Source organism: Lepisosteus oculatus, chromosome 1, assembly GCF_040954835.1.
Source record: "Lepisosteus oculatus isolate fLepOcu1 chromosome 1, fLepOcu1.hap2, whole genome shotgun sequence".
Taxonomy (NCBI): Eukaryota; Metazoa; Chordata; class Actinopteri; order Semionotiformes; family Lepisosteidae; genus Lepisosteus; species Lepisosteus oculatus.
In genome coordinates this window covers 24,783,514-24,801,445 of record NC_090696.1, presented here as the reverse complement: position 1 = coordinate 24,801,445, position 17,932 = coordinate 24,783,514, and the positions used below count along the sequence as shown (strand labels likewise).

The following is a 17,932-nucleotide window of genomic DNA, read 5'->3' as shown; positions in this document are numbered from 1 at the left end:
GCAAAATGGTGGAAAGTGACCGCTGCGATATTTTGATAAGACTGTCGCAGAGAAGTGTGGCAGTTTGCTCTCTGCCACACAGCGCTTGGGCTCTTGGTTTGATCCTGGACTGGGGCAATTTCTGTATGGAGTTTACTTGTCCTCCTTGGGGGCTCGTGGGTTTTATCTGGGTGCTCCGATTCTCTCCCACAGTCTAAATGCACACTGTCTAGGTTAATTGACATCCCTAAATGGTCCGCACATGAGTGTGTGCCATCCTATTGACTGGCATGCCATCCAGGGTGTATCCTGCCTTGTGTCCATTGTCAGATAGATTAGGCTGTAATTCACTGCAGCGCTGTACAGGATTAAGTAGTTATTGAAGATGAATGGTTTATTTGCACTATTTCTTTAAAGTTCTTGATGCTCTGGGGTGGACTAGGATACCTTTTGTGTACCCATTCTCTCCGTATCCACCTGTGTCCCCTTCAGGTACAGAAGGTTAGGTTAATTGGTGTCTCTATCTTGGCCATGTGTGTGTGCCTCACTGGTCTTATTTAATAGCCCTCTTTATTTCTGAAAGTTACCTAAAAGCCTTAAAATTAATAAAGAATGACTTGTACTCACACCACATTCAGAAAACATAGCTCATGTGCTGCAGCCTGATGCATTTTAAGCTGTATTTGTATTTTATTCCCTTAAGAAAATATGTCAGTATTAAATAAACTGCATTAAACACTTTTTGCATAGGTCATTAAAGCATAAAGGGAATTGCTGGATACCTACTGACAGGGTCAGTGATAGGTTTCATGAAGTTATTTATTAATCATTAATGTATATTTCTTGAAATTAAATTTGAACTAAAATGTTTCACAAGCTTTCTTTCCAGATTACTTATGTGCATAGAAGTCAGTTATGAGGGATTCAAACTGATCTGTCAGCAACCATATATTTTCTCAGTTAACAGCAAGATATGTAAAATTTATTTCAAGATTTATTTTTTAAGTTTTATACAAAAGAAGAGAAGTAGTACATTTTTGTAAAATGTAACAAAGTCTGTAAGCACGTTGATAAAAAAATTAACACATTCCTTTACCCTTATACTCCTCCCAAACTCACAACTCCGTCTGTCTTCTCTAATGACACTGTCATAGCAAAGTGAGGTTGAAACTGGGCAAAACAATTTTAAATTTCCCGCAGCCTACCACCAGTACAGAGCATACTGTTTGGATACAAACCTTTTTTTAAAGTACACAAACTCATGGTTTTAAACATATGTACAAGAATTAAGTGTCTAAATATTTACAGAGTAACCAATAAAGCAATATTTTACAACTCTCAAATTGTTAAGTGTATATTTGTAAAACAAACGAGCATTTAAAGTGTTTGTTGAAGTAATTTAACAGTATGTTTCTGTAGTTCACTGTGAATCATATGTGCTAAGAGATTAGCCATAGACCTAAGCATTGTAAGAAAATACCATCAATTTTCCGAGTCCAGGTGCTATTTAAAATAAAGAACTATACAATATTTAGCAATTTTAAGTAAAGAGGTTTAAACAAAATTATACCTTGCATTATCATGATAATTTTATTGAAATATTTGAGTCTTTTTGTATATCACAAACAGGATATAATATTTTAACAAATTGGTTTAATTTTAAGAACTATCCTTTGCCTAGAACTGAATCAAAACCACATTAAGGGATAAAATTATTCCTGATTGCAATCACTATTCTGAGTAGCCTTCTGGCTACTGTATATGAGAATATAGCCAGCTATTTCCCAACTTTTATCTTACAACATCTTAGAAAAAATATATCACATTCGTTACCTAGACTTTCAAAAATGCAGTTTTAAGCCAAACTGAATAAAACTAAATTTGTGACAAGCTTGATGTTTTCACTATACAGTAAATCTGTATTTGTGCTGGGATTTTGTTCATGAACACAAGAAATCTGGTAATTAATTATACGTGAACCGTGCTAAAGAGCCTGCCAAGTGTTACAGAAGTGCAGAAGGATTATTATTGCTAAAGGGGAGGGACGTACTGTGCCTAATTAACACTGCAATTTGCGAATGCTGCGAGAGATTCTTTTAAACTCTCGCTGGCCTCGCTGCCATCTTTTCAGAGAGGTTATGACCAGATTCCCACCGAGCTTCTGTCCCATCACTAAATAGGCAGCGTTGATGTCGTTCATTTCATTGCATGTACACCGCAAGCCGTCTTTAAGCCAGAGAACAGTCTTCCTAAGTTCCCGATCGGTCACCCCATTAAGTTTGTAGATGGTTTTGCTCTTTGTCTCCGGAATGATTTTGGTGTCTCCATTGATGTATGAGATCTCCTTCACTTTTATCTTCAGAGCTGACAAGCAGGGGGTGTTAGAAACAAGAGAATAAGTCACTTATTGAAAATCAGAATAATTGCTAATGACACTTCAGCCCTTCCTCCAAAACAGCAGGTGGTTAAATTCCCAGTAAACTAAAGAGGTCACCCACTAAACTGCTATTGGCGCATTCCGTGGTATAGCTTCTAAAAAACAATCAAGTAGATAAGCACAAACGCTTAAAGAGAAAGGAATGGCTCACTGCCCCTCCAAACTTTCTAAAATTCTAAGAAACGGGTATTTGATGTATTGTTAATTCAACAACATGATAAAGGATCTACAATGAGATCCGACAGAAAAGCCGATTAAGTCCGGTTAAACAAGATACCTCAACTGTTGAGCGTTAATTCAATTAACTGCTGAACAATTGTCGTTTTCTTACTTAAAAAGAATCTGCTTTCGTCTCTAATTCATTTGCAGAACTTTAAAATACAATGAAGTACAGTACAAAAATTAACACCCAACAGTACTCTCTGAAGTTTTTAAAAAATAAAACATAAAACATCTAAAACACTATATAAATAGCAAGGAAAGAATTAGAGCCTAGTAGAGGACATTTTATTTTGATCGTACTAAAGTTTTTTTATGATTTACATTATGTACCAATATTTATATTATGTACAGAATTGCATACGTATACTAACGTAAAAATAAATGAATAAAACTAAAAATAAACAGGTAGTTTATATAAAAAAGGTAGTTCACGCATAACTAAAATTTGCTGGTTTTAAATTTAAATTTAAAAACCTATGAAATGGTTTCTACAACTCACATAACGCATTTTCATGCCATATTCAAGTTGTATTGGTCTCTAAGTATTGGTAATAAATATTTCCGCAATTTTTTTTAATTAACCTCCTCTACAAATTCGATTTTTTTGTTGCTCTCGGGCTTGATTTGTATTTGCCATGCAGACTTGATTGTATTGTCAGTTTGGTAAAAAAAAGACTATGGGTTATTTTAACGAATGGGAACTTACCAAAGTCATTTTTACAAAGGTTGTCAACAATCTCGTTGTCGTTCTCTTCTCTGTCTTTGCAAGCATCACACACCCTCGGCGCTGAAATAAATGAATCTTGAAGTAGCAAAACTCGAGAACCAAGTAGATACAGGGGACAACAACGTAATTTCACAATCAGACAGCAGGAGGCGTTATATACACATTTATATACACAGTTTAAGGAAATATATTCAGTGGATGTAATGCAATTCTTGACCATTTGATCATTCTGTTATTTAAAATTGTCTACGTATTTAATGTACAATAACACAGTTATGACCGCAGAATATTTAGAATTACAAGTACAGTTCACTGACAGTGTCCTTTATGTTGTTAATTATTTTCCCTTTAGGGAAACAGCCCAATTAAAAATTGGTGCTCCAGAAGGAAATCTCGGTGAAATGCTCAACTGAAAATGGCACCCTATTGGCCTTGAAATTAACTGCTACTGTCAGAAGGAGCTCTAATTGGAAAAAAGTTCCAACGTATGAGAGATCCTGTTCAATAAATCACATTGATACGGCAATTTCCCCCAAATAATGTGGGCGAAATGCTGATCTATCACAGATGGGATGTTAACAAAAAATAATAATTCCTGTTCCTAAACCATATACGAACCACTCTACTGTCTTCGTAGAGGGCATGCATAGATTGTCCAGTTCCTACAGATCAGACAAGTCACCGTGAATGTGCAGCCTTAAAACGACTTCTATAAAAAGTTATCAATTAAAATATGACAAATAGATCATTCTTTAATAATTCAGTTACACTAAACCGTGACGTTTTGTACTAATATTAACATGCGCGAATCCAATAAATTATAATTACAGCCTTCAATATTAGGAGGTAGGTCACCTACTGGAGTGGGCATTTTTAAAGAAACGTAATTTATACTGTTAACATGATATATCATATCAAAACCCACCATTAAAACTCCTTTACATAGTCTTAAACAGTGTCAATTGTTTATACAATTTCCCACATTTATAGATTTTACTGCAAACCTGACTTCTCTATTTCGTGACTTTTAAAATGGTGAGGTACACAAGTTTTGTGTGTACTTAAGCACACGTTCCGCTCACCGCCAGGTAAAGATTTTCTACTTTCTTTTAAAAAAAAAAGTAATATTATTTTACCTTCCTTGGTTGCTGGTACAACACTATCGATGCTGGCCGGAGGAATACAGAGATCGTTATCTAGGGGGAAGCGACTGCAATCCAGCATGTCCGGCCATGGGAAGCCAAAGGCAGACATCACCGGAGCGCAGCCTTGCTTCACGCTCTCACAGAGCGATCTGCATGGTTGGATGGGCTCGTCTAAATCGTCCAGGCACACGGGGGCAAAGAGAGAGCAGAGGAACTTCCTGGTGTCCGGGTGGCATTGCTTTTGGACCAGAGGAATCCAAGATGACGCTTGCTGGAGGACCTCTTTCATGGTCTCGTGTCCCAGCAGATTTGGCAGTCTCATCTCGGTGTATTCTATGTCGTTGCACAGCAGAAGAGTCGCAGGAATGGGTTTGCAGTTGTTCTTTTTGTAATACAGTTCGGGTTGACCGAAAGCGTACATCCCGTGAATCGCTTCCATGCAAACAGGGAATGCCATTGCCATAATCACTATATATGTAATGTGCATCTTTGCAGGTTTATGTCAGAGTATGTAAAGGATTTTCAAAATGATCTTTGCTTCCCTCTTTTACACAAAGTTTTCAGGTTTTACAACGAGAGGCTTTAACGACATCTATTAGATTTAATAGCCCCCTTTAATTATTTAAGTCTTTCCAGATAAGTGGCTCCTAGATGCTGCTGGAGGCTGCAATGAAAAGGGGGTTCTTGAGGTTTTTAATGTTAATGAAGGAGGGAGGAGTTAAGTTCGGAAGACCACTAATCGATTGGTCCATTTTTATACGGTCACGCTGTCAGGATCAGGTATTTGTGCACAATAACTTTTCTGCTACAAACTTTCAATATAGTTAAGTAAACGTTCTTCAGTATCACTCATTTGCTTTCTGTTCACCAGTTTTTAACAACGAAGGTCTGATAAAGCTGACATGTTGGACAACTGGAGCTAAGGAGCAATAACAAAGGCTGTTATACTGATTTTTCAACAACTGGCATCCCAGTTGTTTACCGAGATAAAGTTGGGGATAAGAATCCGTCAACATTTGTTATTTTGAACAGGTATGTCTGTCACAACATGACACAAATTCACGTTTCTAATGCAAAATGTATTATCCGTTTATCTCCACATAAAAGAGTTACAATTCCCAAACTGTACTGAAGAGGAAATATTTTCCAAACCCGTGTTACGACTTGCTAGTTTTGTCTCTGAATTTTTACGTTCATGATTTCTGTAGCATATTTTGCTTAAAAGCAAAGGGCTTCTAAAAACACTTAATCTTTACGATAGTCTTATACGTGTGACGCGATAGGTTTGTTCCATTTACTAATATTTTCTATTTTCTCCCGAGGGGATACAGGTTGAGCAAAAATAATCTTTTATATTAATATCATTTCACATTAAAGGCAATATTGATTTTTTTCTGAAGGTGAAGCAATTAGAACAACTACATTATTTGATCAAATATTTCCAGGATGTTAATAAAAGGTTAGGTGAAATATAATACAGTACTTTAACCTTTTGAAATGTGAACAGAAAGCAAATTCTGTTAGTCAAAACTGAAAATTATTTATTGATAGATTGAAATTCACTGGCCATCGACATTGTTAAATGTTGTTCTGGGACCTTAAATGCTAGAGGTTTCTATGCACTGGCTGATAACATTGATAACATTGGCTTGCACTTAACTATAAATTTATAACTAATACATATATATTGGAGTCTTGGGATTATTTTACTCATACCCAATAACTGCTTAAGTTATTTAGCAAATAATTTGTCACTTATATTGTATAATTCTAAGAATTTAAAATAATTCTTACAATGAACTGGCTATTAATTAAGGCAAAGTATTACAAGCAAATCCAGTAGAGGGATACCAAGTTCATTCGTGGCAAGCAAACCATCAGTTACCTAATACAATAGAGAAGCATGTACAGTATTGGAGACTGAAGGTCAATGTTAAGAAAAGAGCTTACAGAACTACTAGCACCCTACTAGACGGCACTCCAGGGAAGAGAATATGCTTTCAAGACAGGATCATTTCAAAGTAGATATCATTCAGTATGTTGTGACAAAAATATTTTCATAATATTAGATGTAGAAATATGTTATTTGGAAAGTAAGCACTCTTATAATCCAAGGGCATATGGAAAGCCTAAAAGGGTTTACAAAGCATACAAAAAACACATTTGCTCTGTCCTGTAGTGAGGTTAAAGAGAGTTTGGCCGTTGCAACTGACACAACTTTTATAGGTTCGTACACACTGGCTTTTGTGATGCAGCAATGCCAAGCCTCCTGCAGTTCAAGACCCAAAGGAAATTAAGCTCTATCAGTAGAAAAACAGAGCAAGCTGTCATTCAAGCTTTGAATGACTCTTCCCGGAATGCTACAGCATTGCAAGCTTAAGATGGAAAGACTTTTGGAAAGAGCTTATTTGTAATGTTTATCATGTATTTTATGTACATACTGTAGGAAAACATGCATACAGTTATTATTAACTATACCACACAAAGTGTAATATTCTGCAACTTTTTAAAACTTGTGGAAGAGAAATGCTCTATGCTGTGCAAATATGCATAAAATGCAATCAGTTCTAGATTCCAAAATATTCCATTTATCTGCCTATGCATGTATAACAGAAACATATAATGAGCTTCTTAACATACATTATTTTAGTTTACTAATACATTTAGCAAATGCTATCATCGTATAATATTGTACTTTCTTTCTTTGTAACATATGCCAACTTAATAAATAAACAATGGATCACTGCCTTATTTACAGCTAAATTGATAATAAGTAGTCATTAAACTTTACTCCAGAAAGGCTGTAGAAGAATCAGTCGTATCCATCTGCTAACCTGTTATGACCATTGTTCCAGAATGCTGTTGGGATGTAGAAGCCCTGGCATATTTTTTAGAAATATTCGGAAAACAATTTCTGGGATCGTATCCCACCAATTTATGAAAGATGCCAAAGAGTGTACGTTTTGGCTGGGGAATTTATTCCATGTACCCAGTATTTTGTGAAGAACATAGTTTTTGAGAAGCATATCATGGATTCATAAGATTGTAACATTACAGTCTCATTTACATTATACAACACAACCTAACTGGATCAAAACCCTTTAAACATTTCTAATCCATCATATGCTCTAGTCCTAGATTTGCAAAGTCTGTTGAGCATGTCTACATATGCTATATAACTTGATGGACTCTTCTGTGCTGCCATATTCATACTGTGAGCCAAACTTTAGACAACACCAAAGCTCTTCCATTAGCTCTGCATGTGCTCATTCAAGTAAACAAAGAAAGTTTCACGCTTAATTGAGAATGAAACTAATGAGAGGTTTATGGCCTTTTGCAGCGTTTTCCCACCTATCTGCAGTGATGGATCATTTTGTTTTTAAAGTGTAATTTTAATTCCATTGCATCTTCAGTGCTGGTAAAAGATGCTGGATTATATCTTCAATCAGTGTTGTTTCATCCATCCAAGAGGATGTAGAACAGGACCTTTCCTCCAAACAATACAATGTTAATTTAATATTGAGTGTTTTTGCATCAAATTAAATGTTAGTGCTATTTAATTATTAATGAAATATTAATTATTTATGAAATATTAGATAAATATTCAAATTAAATATAAAACAATAAATATTACAAGTGTCTATTATAACACCAGTTTTAACTGCATCCAGGATGGAAAATTCATTTTAAGATTTTAACCTTTATCTGCACCGGTGACCTGTACATTTAACTCTGAATATTTTTGTACAGTGTGTTATCGCTTTACCAGTGGAGTATATCGTATAGATGGTATGACCTAGTAACCTCTTAAAAAAACAGCAGATTCGGTTTTGAAAAAAAATTGTCATCTACTCTGAACAATGTGCCTATTAGAGAAATCCTCTTAGGCAAGAGCAGGTAAAAGAAACCCATGGAAGAATTTCAGCAGAGAAGTCAGTCCCATTTTATGTACCATACCTAAGTGCCAACTAAAATAGTTTTGGAAATTAAACACTAATATAACGCTCTCCTATTTATTTAGTATTTTTTTCCCTGGTGTTAATTTATATTACGTGCAGAAGTGTAATTCCAGATATATTTAAAAAGTCGCATTGATGTAAAACTACAGCTGAATAAATAAGCCAAGTTTGTGAGTGTGCCTTGTACTGTTTTTTTTCTTTTCTATTAAAATTGAGCTTTTGTTCTCATTGTATGATTTATGTTTTGCCTGTAGATGATTTTTGGAGGCTTCATTAAAAATATAGTGTCTACCTCTGCTTTTGATACAGTGCTTTTGGTATGCACACAAAGACATTTGTGTGCTGAACACGAGGCAAGGAAGGGTAGCCAGAATTATCCCAGGACAGCTGGATACGGTATGTATAGAAATGTATGTATTTTCTTCATCTGGGTTGGAATCATAAGTAAAACGTTTTTGAAGGAAAATCTCCACTATTAAAAGCTTTGAAGACAAAATTAACGGAAAGGAAATGTATATGACTCGAAATGCCAAAAAACTCAATTTCAGTAATTTAGCTGTCTGTTTTACAAGGATGTGGCTTTTCAAGGTATGGTGTGTTTCAAGAGCAAACAATTCCTTTGAATTATAGGACTAATTAGCTATGTCTGTTTCACAATGCATACATCTGTGTCTATCTGAGGATAGTTGAAGTAAAATGCCAGTAATAAATACCATCCATTAAACTCTCTTTTAAGTTTTTCTTTAAATGTTTTGCTGTAGCTATTATTCATCAATATTATAATTTGCAGCATGAACAAAATATAACACTCAGTACATTGGTAAAGAACCAATTTTCTTAAATTTCGAAAAAAGCATTTCCAATAAATTAATAGGATATAATAGGAAAAATATGTGTGTATGGTTCTTTTGAAACCTTTGCCTCACCATATTTTGTTTCATGTCCATGTTTTTGCACATTTCTTAAAGTGTTATTTCCTTAAGCAATACACAATGCATGACTGTAGTTCACTGAGCAAGTTTTGTACTGTAAGCCTATTACATCACTTTTTACTGGAATGTGTTTTGTATCATCACATGCTATTTCCCTTTCCCCCTTTAAATGTAGAACATTCAGAGTATAAAGTGCATTGAATATGTTCAGAACTACTGACAACAGTGTAGAATGTTTTTGATGTGCAGTGGCTAATATCACGTTAATGGCTTCTTTCAGTTAAATAATTAATCATCATTAGTATATGTCTTTCAACAGCATCAATTCCTCAAGGAAGAGTGAAACACAGTCTGGTGTGACAAGAGAAGAAGTCTGCACTCTCAGGAATAAAATTAAATAAGCAGTCTTTTGCTGCTAAACGCCTTGCTTTCACCCTTTCATTAGAAGGGGGAATATTTGCTGTTCCAGTTGAGAAACTGCAAACAGTGGAATGTTTTTTTCCTGACATGCTGTTCAGCTTCTTTCTGTCATGAGAAGGTTACTAAGAGAGATTATTCCTCCATTGATCATCAAAAAAGCTCTTTACTGATACCTATCAGTTAAAATGTATTGGGGGTGATCTTTATTATGATGGAAAAGAAGACGAGTCACAGATGAAAAATATTTTTTTTTCTTGGGGTTGAATCTTTGTACAGATAAAAAATGAAACCCCTGACCTTTTAACTTTCTTTTTGATAAAACGTAATGCAAAACACTGTCCAAATACAACAACAGTAAAGTTAAACACCATTTGTGGCTGCCACATTAATTTGCTTTGTGAGGCCCTTTTCCACAAAAAGCTCTTAATGTGGAATCCATTCATACTAGGGAGAGCCTCACACACACAAAATCTATATGTACTACGCATTTATAAGTTTAAGATTAGGTGAATTGTGGGAAAAAATGAATGCAAATATGATTAATTAACAAAATATTGTAATGATTTGCTTCACTCTTTTAGACAATTTATGATGAATTTAAAAGGTTAATAGAAAATCAGAACATGTTTCTTTTCATGTGTGTTGGAAAGTCACTAGCATTTTATATGTTGGTAAATTAAATTGCAGCATGTAGATTTTGTTTATCTTGGAAAATGAGCAAAAACTATTTTGAATAGTGAAAGTATCTAATGACTGTAAATATAGAATACTAGCCAATAATGCTGAAATTGTAATTTGTCATTTTAATTGTAATTTATAATTCTGGTATATGTATGCAAGGAGCTTTTAAACAGCTGACATTATAACTTTTGAAAATGGAAAATTATGTCTGCTGTTTTGTGTAAAATCACGCAAAGATCATGAACCTGTGTAACGGAATGTTAAGAATTTGACTGGGTTCATAACGTTTTAGTCATGTTCCAATAGAATCTGCCACAAGGTAAATAAACAAAGTGTAGAATATCATTCTTTTTCCCCACTTCTATTTAAAACTAGCTTATGAGAGCTACAACATTCCAGGTTGTTTCTTCTCTCCATTAACACTTCTCTGCATTTTATGCAGGTTAACGTACTACACATCTTTTTAAAAAAGGTTTTATTTAAGTGGCACTGAGTGGTAGACACATTAATCTTTGAAACTATAAAAACGGTAATAAATGAACCAAATGCAATGATGTGCACATCAGCTTATTTCATATGATGTGCATAAAACCTGTCATTAACCTTTATTACTCAGAAGTGCCAGACTTAAACAAGGGTGTAGGTTATTCAGAATATGTGAAGCTCTTCCATGGCAAAACAAGATTCAATTTATACAAATTACAACAAAGACTTGGAATAAATGTTACTGAGAGTAATTTACTAGAAATCAATACCTTAGGACTGACTTTTCTCTTAAATTGGGATTTGTTTAGCATTTGAAATCAGTCATAAAGACCTTAGCAATTCTTCTATATGAAACCTTCATATAGTGTAGATAGCTTCTGCATCTACAGAGTAGCCCATACATGATGATTGTTCACGTAGTGTCTCATCTAAGGTGTTTGCAAAGTGATTAAATTACTTTTTTGCATAAGTACTGACACTATGCACTAAATTAACTTAAATACTATTTTCTAAAATTTTGAATGGATACATTTGTTTGTTCATCATTTTGAAAGATGGTTTAAGTCCAAATAGGGTAAATGATGGGAGTAGAACAATAAACAGGAATTGTACAGGGCACCTAGTTTAAAAGAATCATTAGAGTTAAGGAAGAATGTTTGCTGTTACTTTCCCCAGTGCTTAAGACATGGTTTTGCTATATATGAGTGACTTAAAGTGGCTTCCTGTCATGAAGTCTAAGATCCTGCATAGAAAATGCCCTTTAAGGATAACACTTTAAGGAATGACCAGCAAACAGTTCTTATGCCTGCAATTTATGGAGCTCCTAACAATAGAGTTGCAGGTAGGCTAATTCTGCAAGGGTGCATGACTTTCTTCTCTTTCAGCTGTTTGTGCATCAGCTCTATATTCGTAGAGATATTTACAAATGACCATTACCACCCGCATTATATAAAACCGTTTTCAGGTTAACTATAACCAATTTTTGTCTTAAAACGTTCTGTCTGATTACTAACAGTCACCTTTAAGAACCTAGATCCCACCCTAAATGGCATAATAGTAACCCAATTATATGCTAACTATGCAGTAAACATTTGGGAATAATTTAGTAGACAACCCAACCCAGGTATACAGTCATTGTGTCCAAATGTTCCATTTGTGAACAGATGTATTGCTATGCCAGCGTACAAGAATTGACACTTGAAAAACTATTTACTTCATGCCCTGAAAACCATCCACAGGGTGGTGTGAACACCCTGGCACATTACAGTTTTTCTGGGTCTGTCTGGAATGAAGCAATGTACACAACTTTAATATCATTCAAGTCATCTTCAAGGAAAACTAATAGTTTCTTGGGTTTCCAAGACCCACATGTTGAGATTTAGTGATTATAGATTGTAAAACATCCTGTCATCACTGAAGCTTTGAAACTTCACTTTAAAAACTGTAATTTCTGGACTTTAATAAAAACTGATGCAGTATGGACACAGTGATGAAACTGGGATGGACAACTTTACCCATAATTAGTGCATGCACAGGTATGAGGTCTGCTTTGTGTACGCGCAGTATTGCCATTACGGAGAGTGTGAAAGAAATCTTAAAATAACAAAAAAGTTGGCACTGCTAATCTTTTCAATCTTGCCACAGGATGCACACTGGTGCAGTGTTTTGTGGTTTGGTGGTTGAAACTCAGAGACTACATATACGCATTCATTATTGGGTCCATATGTTAAGGCTCTTTGGGAAGATAATTGTGTACCATTATAAGAGTAAGAGTTGAACAATAAATGATATCAATCATAAGAGCTGTTTTTCATTTCCTTTTGAAGCCCATTTGGTCTTACCTGCAATCGTTATGCATAGCGTCTAAATTTTGGAAATCATTAAGACCCTATTCTAACAGCAAATACAAGAACAGAATCATTTTCTTGTATGTCACAGAGTTCATGCATAAAACACTGTACAATAGGATTTTTCTTTCTATATTTGCAGCATTTTTGTGTATACACAAAAAATGCTACACTTTGTCTAGAGGTATTGGACACTTTTAGGGTGTATGCTGTATTTAAAGAGGAAAAAGTAATACTTCATTTTTAAAAAAAGTGTAAACTTACAGACTTCGCAAAGTTTTATAAGCTTGCAATTAAAATGCACAAATCTTAAAATTCATATTTATTGTATTTGTAGAATGTAAAGAAACAAAAGAAGAAACTAACTACAAAATAGTTTGCATGCTTTTTGCATATTTCAAAATCCACTAAACTAAATTTAAAAATGAAACATTTGTGTTGATCAAAAACAATACACTATTACAAAAATGTATTATACTATACAAATACACATAGATACACAAAGTGCACTTAGTATACAAAAGGTGCATGCAATATCGTTCATATATTGGAGTATACGCCAGTACACATTCTGAAAGCATTTCCTGCTGGAATAACCTGTAGGAAGCCCAATAGATTCTTATCTGACTTGAGCCATTGCCTCAGACACTAACCATGATTTCACCCAGGCTCAGGCAAATACCTGGCATATGGAAGGGTCTGGCTACTTCGCCTAAATAAACAATTTTATAGTGAGGACAGCTGACAACTTGAGTTAACAGACTGAAGATGTTCCAGTGTATTGGTGGTGCTTTCTGTCAGTCTCAAGAAAGAGTTTTAGATGTAATTTTTATTAATTATCTTAAACAAAAAAGCCTTTGCTTTTTGTTGTTACAACTACAGTTGCTTTATATTTTAAATGAACAACAAGGGATTTGATTTACTGTATTGTCTCACTTTTTCAACTACAGTTGATGGCTGCAGATTTGACAAGCACGTTGTAATCTGAAGTGCCTGTGAGTCAAAGGTTTATTTTTTTAATCAAAAATGTAGCTTGCTTCTTCTCTCCTTGTTTTGAGGAAATTCCACTAATTTCTCTAAAAAGATTGACATAATGTCTAGTCATTTAAGTTCTTGTTAGTTATGAGAGCATTTCAGTGCATTGTTTATCGATCTTAAGAGTAGATAAATGAAAGTATTGAAGTTAGTAGTTTAACACATTTTCTGTTTCAGTCTTATAGTTCCTTTGTTTTTTACATGGGATGACCTAACAGCACATGGATTTGAGATGCTTTCATCTGGAATTTAACTCTATGCAAAATTGCATGCGTAAGAAGCTTTCATCTGGAGTTTAACTGCATGTAAAAAGTTTGTGTGGGAGGGAAGAGTGGGGTGAATGGTTTGCCAGAGTACTTGACAAACTTCTGTGAAGTTCTATAAAGTGAGCGAAATGTTCCGAAAATTTCTATAGCTGATCCCTGTAAAGAGCAAATTCAAGCGTACTTAAATTACAAAAAATAGACAGCTTATAAAATTGACCTTTTTTGATGAATGAGTTCACTGGAATCTCCAGTTCAAGCCTTGATGATGTTGTCATCTGGCCCCTTAACATTCTTTACTTTTCTTTTTGGAAGAACCAAATTAATTAATAGCAATTGTATTTTCTTAGAAGGATATAATATAATGTTGTATTTAATAGTTTTGATAAAACAAGACTGTGCTGTAATATCACAGAACAGCCCTCCTGTAACACACATACAGTACCTCTTTTATCACAGATGTGTGTTTTGTAAATTTGTTTTGCAAAGACACACTACTGAGTTGCTAGGCAAAGTTCAGTAATGCATGGTGCAGAAACCATCATCCATTTTGTTGATTTTTCTCTTGTAATTTCTATCAGAAGAGAACATTCAGTGGATTCCTTATCGGACCACAAATGAATGAATCATTCAGAAAAATAACCAAGTTAACAGCTCTGTGATTACTCATTGACCACACTTCTCAGCATTGTTCTAAGAACTCTTGCTCTGTGGTAGATAGCATCAAATATTGCTCAGTGATAGAGAAAAATATGTTTCAATATACATTTGTGGCTGTCTGGACCACAAAACTATGTAACTAACTGAAGTTAAGAAATAATCTTACTGTAGGGCTTGCAGAACCTAGTCCATAAATCCTCTTCCATAACTGTTAACCATACAGCAGGTTTTCATTAGGTCTGCGTGTGAAAATGAGCAGCAGCTTTGCTGAATTGGCCTTGCATCGCAGGTCTGGCAACCTTTGACTTTTTTATTTTGAGTCATAGACTGAAGTACTGTCACAATCAATTTTAAGACATATCTGTCCTTAAGGCCACAACGAACACAAAACCCACAGAAAGGTTTTGAGGAATAAATTCATTAAGCCTCACTCAAATACCTTTTCCTGGTGAAAATAAGTAGGCTTTACCGTTAAAGTACTGTATGAACAGCAAGAGTTATGCCAGAAACATCCTTACCTTGAATCTTTGTTCCAAATAAGTATTTTTTAAGAAAACTTTTAATAATGCCAGTACAAGTCCCCTTGTTCTCTGTTTATTTTCAAAATTATTTTTATAGGTGTTTTTCCCCAACACAAAATTGCCATTGTCCATTTGAAATAGGTTTTGTTCACTTTTCTTGGCAGAAGCAATACATTCTTTAATCATTTATTCCAGCACTGCGGAGGTGAAGCTGTACTGTATGTGCACTTTGTCTGGCAGTGGCAATTCATCAAAGATAAAGTTTAAGCATTGTTTCATAATATGTCATATATTTACCACTTAATAATAAGGATAGAATATGTTTGTCTGTTTTACAAGTATCCCCGATATTGTTGTTTGGCATGTTTACACTTTTGCCTTTTTTCAATCTCATATACTGTACTTTCTATAACCTGGAATATAAGAATATAAGAGAATAAAAACAGCTCCAAAAGGGAGGAAGCCCTTCGGCACATATGACCTTGGTAGTAGTTAGTAATTTGCTCATTTGTATTAAAGGATATTCATTTTGAATGACATAGTGCAGAAATCTTCAGATCAATACTGGTTTCATGTATTTGTTCCTATGCTGCTATGGAAGTGCATTTAAAGCCAAGAAACAGTAAAACACTTCTCACTGATGAACAAGATGCCTCAAAGGTTGGGTCATAATTCAGCAGCAAAGTTTTTGGATACACTTCTGAAGCAGCAGAAGAGCTTTATATTCAGATATCATTAAATATCATATATCATTTTCACAGTTCTTGCACCTGACGTTGTTCTGCAATGCTTACAAACGTACGTGATAATCAGGGAACAAATGAGAACTGTATGTGCTGGTTTCAGGAAGCGAACTGTAAGTGTTTCATTTGTTATTGAACTCAGCTGCAGTTCTAGCTGTAATGGCTAACCTAAATGAGAAAAAAAGTTTTGATCATAGGACATTTCTGGCTGTGTCTCATTTTGTAGTACAATATATTCAAGTCTACAAGTAATTATTTTGACTAAATTATAAACATACTACAATCAGGTTTGACTACACTGAGCTACAAAACATTGTAAAGAATTTATTTTTTAATCCCACTTCCACCCTGCTAACAGAAATTAGTTTCATATTTTAGTTTATTCTGAATCAATAGTTTCATTTCTAGCTGCTCCCACCTTTTCACATTTTGTTAAGAACATAAGAATAATAACAAAGGAGAGCAGGATATTCAGCCCATCAAACCCATTTGGTAATTCTGCTCCTGCCTACAAAAATTATAAATGTTGCTTAATCCGAAAAGATTTATGCAATTTTTAATCTGACAACACATTTTAATGTAATATCCGAATGAAAACAAATGGGGCCATAACAGTAAATGAATTAAAAAAATAAAATTTCATTTTTGTGGAGACCAGCCTGCAACAAAATATTTGTTCCACTACCAGCCTTTCTATATCACATATCACATAATTTCTAAGGGTCATTTTTGGGCAGTGTTTGAGTTGTAGTTGAAGTTTTCATTAGGTAATGTTTCTCTTTTGAAGTTATTCTTTGTTCTGTATGAGATGTCCTTGAAGTAATGCTTGATCAATGTGAAAGGGAAGGCCAGTGGCTTTCCAGAACCTTCTAAAGCTTTATTATGAGGTTTTACAAATACAAATATGAGTTTCTTGGCAGTCACTTTAAGCATCTTTATATTGTCATGGGTTCTAAGGAAACCCAGTCCTGTTACAATGCTTATACAATGTAGTCCAGAACAGAAGTGATGAAAAGGCTTCTACCTAAGTTTACAAGCACAACTCTTGGTACAAAGGTACAGTTCATGGAAAGTAGGACTTACGTTTTTCTTCAAAAGGTTAACACCTGACCTATTAATAACTACTGTAACAAATGTGTTACCCCAGTTTCAACAATCAAGTTTTAAACCTTCATTTATTACTATCATCAGCCTTTATTCTCTCAGAAAATCTAACATTTATCTTTCAACACAAAGGAAGTGTATCCCTGAGATCAATTAGAGGTGATAATAGTATACCATTTACGAAGACCTTTTAATCCTTAGTGAAGAGGAAAAGGGTATTTCAGAAAATGCAGTGAACTGCAGTGGGAATAGTCCTCTTAATGAGCTTGTTAGACATAATCTCTCCTGTTTTCTGACATTTCAATGGGAACTCATGTCGTGTAGAACCTATTAATTGATTTAAAGTTAAAATCTTATAGAGTGTGCTTACACAATGTAATTCAAAAAATGTCTTATTGTTTTTGTGTAATGGACTCGCTGCGGGTTAGGAGACTATCTTGCTATAAGGTAGCTATAACTGCTACACACTTGGCTTACAGGCAATTAGGTCATATAGGCCCTCGGGGAAAACCACAAATTCTACTTCTCTGAGTGACAGATAGAGCCTTGTTGATACATGTGCTCCAGCCTGCCAAATGGGCTCATAAAACACTTGAGAATTAATGTTTTTTATATATTATCTGCTCTAAATTGTATCTAATTATAAAAAGCTTCAATTTGTGTTATATCTAGTATCAAAATATTCAAATATTTCTAAACAAAAATATATTTTTTAAAAATGGGTTGAATTATTGAATCTAGGATATACTATGTGATGTTATATGTTTGAAT

General features: G+C 34.5%; 1 protein-coding gene and 1 long non-coding RNA gene across 2 annotated transcripts in view; one reads left to right on the top strand and one right to left on the bottom strand.

Moving 5' to 3' along the window:
• Window positions 1–955: 955 nt before the first annotated feature.
• On the bottom strand, window positions 956–5,191 carry sfrp2 (secreted frizzled-related protein 2). The gene is made up of 3 exons (XM_006629484.3): window positions 4,502–5,191; window positions 3,345–3,425; window positions 956–2,343 (listed from the first exon to the last, which is right to left on the bottom strand). Exons 1-3 carry the CDS (start codon window positions 4,995–4,997, stop codon window positions 2,039–2,041), a joined length of 882 nt encoding a protein of 293 aa, XP_006629547.3. The 5' UTR covers window positions 4,998–5,191; the 3' UTR covers window positions 956–2,038.
• Window positions 5,192–5,375: 184 nt separating this feature from the next.
• LOC138238209 (uncharacterized) overlaps window positions 5,376–17,932 on the top strand; it is a 44,210-nt gene continuing 31,653 nt past the window's right edge. The window contains exons 1-2 of the long non-coding RNA XR_011189326.1: window positions 5,376–5,542; window positions 8,779–8,865. This is a non-coding gene — a long non-coding RNA (uncharacterized lncRNA). The remainder of the gene's footprint in view (window positions 5,543–8,778; window positions 8,866–17,932) is intronic.

Coding starts and splice junctions, on each gene's coding strand:
- sfrp2 (XM_006629484.3), bottom strand. CDS start 4,997: ATGCACATTACATATATAGTGATTATGGCAATGGCATTCCCTGTTTGC. Junction 3,426..4,501: donor TGTACCAGCAACCAAGGAAG/GTAAAATAATAT, acceptor CATTTATTTCAG/CGCCGAGGGTGTGTGATGCT. Junction 2,344..3,344: donor CCTTTGTAAAAATGACTTTG/GTAAGTTCCCAT, acceptor CCTGCTTGTCAG/CTCTGAAGATAAAAGTGAAG.